Below are 4,770 nucleotides of genomic sequence, written 5' to 3' on the forward strand. Positions count from 1 at the left end.
GGGAGAAAACCCCGCGCCCCCGTAGTGCCGAAGTTTGGTAATTTCGAGTCCATGTATGGTTATGCTTTGTTGTTGGTAGCTTGGCAGAAAGGCACATGACTTCAGCAGTCTGGAATGCGATTCAGTATGTCTGGGCTGCGCTAAACGCACATAAGGAAAAGTGATTCCTGACTAACTTATTGTTCTGGCCCCGCGTCTCCGGGGGATTGTAGGGAGCTCCGCCGTAAATTGAATTTAACAGACCAGCAAATACCTGTGCTCAGACGAGCCGTTCCCACCGCTGACTCCCTCCTTTCCCTCTCTGCTCATCTCTGCAGCACAGTCCGAGGGGAGACCGTGTGAATACAACTCCAAAATCTACCAGAACGGTGAAAGCTTCCAGCCCAACTGTAAACACCAGTGTACGTGCATAGATGGAGCTGTGGGCTGCATCCCGCTCTGCCCGCAAGAGCTCTCTCTTCCTAACCTGGGCTGCCCCAGCCCCAGGCTGGTCAAAGTCCCCGGGCAGTGCTGCGAAGAGTGGGTCTGTGATGAGAGCAAGGATGCGCTGGATGAGCTGGAAGGCTTCTTCAGCAAAGAGTTTGGCCTGGATGACGCAGAAGGCGAACTAACCAGGAACAATGAGCTAATTGCCATTGTGAAGGGAGGCCTGAAAATGCTACCTGGTGAGTATGGGCTGATCTGTGTGACAGTTAAGGGGAGGAGGCGGGAGGATGGCCATGAGACTCCTTAGACCCCGATGGAAAGAAAGAAACCTAGTGAGAGGATAAATTTAGGCTAAGCCCTCCTTTTCTCTTCTAGTTTTTGGATCCGAGCCACAAAGCCGAGCTTTTGAGAATCCCAAATGCATTGTGCAAACGACCTCCTGGTCCCAGTGCTCAAAGACGTGTGGAACTGGCATCTCCACAAGGGTTACCAACGACAATCCTGACTGCAAGCTCATCAAAGAGACCAGGATATGTGAAGTGAGGCCATGTGGCCAGCCAAACTATGCTTCCCTAAAGGTAAATACAGACTTTTCTGGCACTCCTCCTCTTTCCAAATTGCTTTGGGTAGAGGGGTTAAGGCTGGAGAAGAATCTCCTCCTAATAACATTATTGCCTCTCATTTACAGAAGGGAAAAAAATGTACGAAGACCAGGAAGTCCCCATCCCCGGTGAAGTTTACTTATGCCGGATGTTCCAGCGTGAAGAAGTACCGCCCCAAGTACTGTGGCTCCTGTGTGGATGGCAGGTGCTGTACCCCTCAGCAGACCAGGACTGTCAAGATCAGGTTCCGCTGCGATGATGGGGAAACCTTCACCAAGAGCGTCATGATGATCCAGTCTTGCCGATGCAACTACAACTGTCCGCATGCGAATGAAGCTTACCCCTACTACAGACTGGTCAATGACATTCACAAATTTAGGGACTAAGTTGTGTTGGGGGTGGGATGCTAAACAGAATTTTGAAGTAACCAGCCATGGAGAAAGGACCTTTGATGGAAAATGGTGCCTTGCCCATTTGAGGGCAACTTTGAGATGTTACAAGAGTGCACTGTGCAACTGGACACTAATGCAACAAAGACTTAAGCATACTTAAAGCTTCATAGTACTGGAGCAACTTTACTGCTTCTTTTTGGAGCACCTTACCTAATTATATACTGTTTTCTGTTTGTAAGTGATCAGATAAATGTTTTGTTCCGGTTATGAAAACTTTTTTTTTTCTATCCTGTTCAATTTAACACTATGCTTCTTCCCCCTCCCTCCATCTTCTCCCACCCTTTCCCAACCATGTTGGAAGTTGCATTCCTTCCTGAGGTGGGCACTTGTGGGGTGTTCACAGTGGCAGCTATTATGTACCAACTGTAGTTTAATGGCAAACAGAAATCAGTTGTTTTAAAGCTGAATATTTTATTTATCAAACTGTAGCTTTTTTTTTTTTCTTTGTGTGGTTTGTTTGTTTGTTTTTTTTTGTTTTGTTTTTTTACCCCTTCCAGCCCCTGTAATACTGGAATAAGTTGTAAATGATTTTAATTTTATATTCAATGAATTAAAAGAATTTATTTATGGAATTAATCATTTAATAAAGAAATATTTACCTAATTACTCTTAGAGCATTGTGATAGGTAACAGACAAATACAGCAAATGCCAAGAGCTTTCTCTGAAAACCTTGAATTCCAAAAAGCTTAGATTCTCTGAAAATTCAAACAAGCTCTACTACAGCTGCAGCAATGAACTAGAAAGCTGAGTGTAATTCTTCGGGTAAATGACGTTTTTGAAGTGGTGTGTGCAGTCTGCAAAGCTAGACTAGAAAGTATATACAGAGAAAGCTGCTTGGCATTAAAAGCAAATGTTTGATAGAGAGACTGAAATGTTAATTAGACTGTCAGATTATTCAAACCATCCTGGAGTTTGCAACATAAGGTACTTCATTAGAATGCAGCGCATGCACGGTGATGTTGAACATTGGGGTGGAAGTGGTTGTCAGGTCTCACATTTTTTGGTGGCTGCTTTTTGCAAATTAATACATTTCTGTGGAAGAAGAATGTTTCCTAGAGGCTGCAGGAGGTAGTTTGCTTTCACTAAATTCAAATTAAATGAGCTTGAAGCAATGACTTTTGTTAATCCTAATAACCCAGTGATGAAAAGTAAACATACTGTTAACGGGAGAAGAATGTGAGGAATTTCAAGTACTTCTCCAATAGAGTAAAAGGCAAAGCAGCCACTCTTTTCTCTTCCTCACCTCCCCTTCCCACTTTTTAAATATGTCATTACACTTTATGCTGTGGGACACAGATGACATAAGATGGCTAGTGGCACACGCTAAGAAAATGACATTTCAAAAATGAACTAGAGGAGGATCTGAGAAAGCAGCATCAAATATTTGTACTATGCTGGTTAGCATAAAGCTGTGCTACAGATAAGCCTGAAAGGAGCCTTACAACGGAGCTTTCTTTTCCTCCTCCTTGTCACTGGTTAGTTCTCCAGCAAAATATCCTCCCATAGTCTTTAGTAAAAAAGCTATTTCTCATAAAAATCAGAGGCTGATTTCTGAGGTTTTAGAATTGTGGAGGGGTGTCACCCAGTGTCATATAGTTAGATGCAGAAGTGGTTAAGAGTCAACTTTTTATTAGATTAGACATAAATATTTCAATGAAAGAAATGGCCAAATATCTCAGAAGCTCATCTCTGGCAGCTAATGCTTTGCCTGAGAAATTACAGCCATCTCTCTTCTGCTCAGTCAAGTTCTCTCCCTGAAGGCATTCAAAACTTGAGCTGTTTTGGAATTCACCACCTGGCCACCAGTCTCAGCTGTACCTAAACTTGTCTGTACAATATTTGTTGACAGTAAAAGCGTAAAACCCCAAGAAGTGCTTTTGTTTGGCTTCTCCTTGCATCTAGCAGTGAACACATCACTACCTCAGTCGCTCACTGAGAAATCATCAGGTTTCCCTGTTGGGTTACTGCGTGGAGAGAGGCAGATGAACACACTGCTCACAGCTACGGGCACATTCCTCGCCATCCCCACTGCCTCTAATACGTGAGCGATACCCGCGATACCCATCTTCAAACCGGAAATCGTAACAGTTCCTCCCCAAAATTACGTATACATGTGACTATACTATACACATAGACTACATGTCTGTAATGCGCCCACCATGCACAAAGAGACGTGGTCCTTCTGACTCCTGCCTCAGGTGTGGGCTGTAGCCAGGCCCTGGATTTTACAGCCTGGACTTTGGGCTTTCCATGGTTTACCAGGTAGACAGAGGGGTGGTTTTGCAACCTGCTTACTAGAAAAACGTACTGTTGGGTGAATTAAGGGCTGCGGGAGCACATCGTGCAAATATAAGAGTGAAATATACTAAATGAAATTATTCTTCTATAAAGAGAGGGAACGAACCACCACTCTTCCAGAACTGGGATCTCACATCAACTGATCGTCATCCATATAGTCCTCTAGTCACCTTTTGCATTTCACAATTACATGGCAAAACTACTACACTCCACAATTCCCAATACTGTAAAAGGAATCAGTGTCATTTTTTGTGTACCATCTTTGCACTTGCTTTGAAATCTTCACAGACTCTGTTATTCCAGCAGAAAACCCCCTAGGCACTAGGCATGAAGATATAAACAGTAAGAGCACAGGTTCCTTTAAGCGCAATCAGCATGGCTTATAGGTAAGGTTGATGAGCACAACTATAATTTTATTTCTTGGTTAAAGCCTAAAATATCAATATCCTTCTTCAAGATGAATACTAAAAGATGAGGAGTTAGGAATATAATAAATGATGTACATGACAAGAAGCAGCCGGTTTTCAGCACATTTCAATGCCAGGCCATCAAGCAGCTCAAACCCTGAAAATAAAGCCACCTGCACGGCCTGAAGGTCCCCTAAGCTGGGGAGGCACCAGGAGACCCCCGCGCTTGTCCAGGCAGCCCTGGTGAGCAGCACCCCAACACGTGCGGGGATTGTCCCTCCCTCAGCCATCCCACCTCCCCCCTGCTCCCACGGCCACCCATGGTCCTTTGGCTGTTTATTATTAAGGTGGTCCAATTTGTCACGCACCAACCCCCCCCAGAGCAGCTGTACTGGGGTCACCCAAGGATGGAGCGTGGTGGCACAGGGCAGTTTGCTGAAGCTGGTGCTGCCGCCAAAAGGAGCATTTGTCAAACTACAGTTTTAGGACTGAAGGAATGCAGTCTTGTGTTCAATGTACTTAGTTACAAGGGTTTGATGGTGGTAACCACTGTAATACCAGGGTTGTACATAAAATCTTCCCTA

The 4,770-nt window shown here is 44.4% G+C and overlaps 1 protein-coding gene across 1 annotated transcript in view; it reads left to right on the forward strand.

Annotated features, from left to right (window-relative positions):
• CYR61 (cysteine-rich, angiogenic inducer, 61) overlaps positions 1 to 2,073 on the forward strand; it is a gene marked incomplete at its 5' end in the record, with an annotated part of 7,083 nt that extends 5,010 nt beyond the window's left edge. Inside the window, 3 exons of the mRNA XM_009884718.1 lie at positions 318 to 665; positions 802 to 1,004; positions 1,115 to 2,073. Coding sequence (XP_009883020.1) covers positions 318 to 665; positions 802 to 1,004; positions 1,115 to 1,414 — 851 coding nt within the window. The remainder of the gene's footprint in view (positions 1 to 317; positions 666 to 801; positions 1,005 to 1,114) is intronic.
• Between the last annotated feature and the right edge of the window lie 2,697 nt (positions 2,074 to 4,770).

The sequence above is a fragment of the Charadrius vociferus genome, unplaced genomic scaffold (genome assembly GCF_000708025.1).
Source record: "Charadrius vociferus isolate BGI_N301 unplaced genomic scaffold, ASM70802v2 scaffold163, whole genome shotgun sequence".
Classification (NCBI taxonomy): domain Eukaryota; kingdom Metazoa; phylum Chordata; class Aves; order Charadriiformes; family Charadriidae; genus Charadrius; species Charadrius vociferus.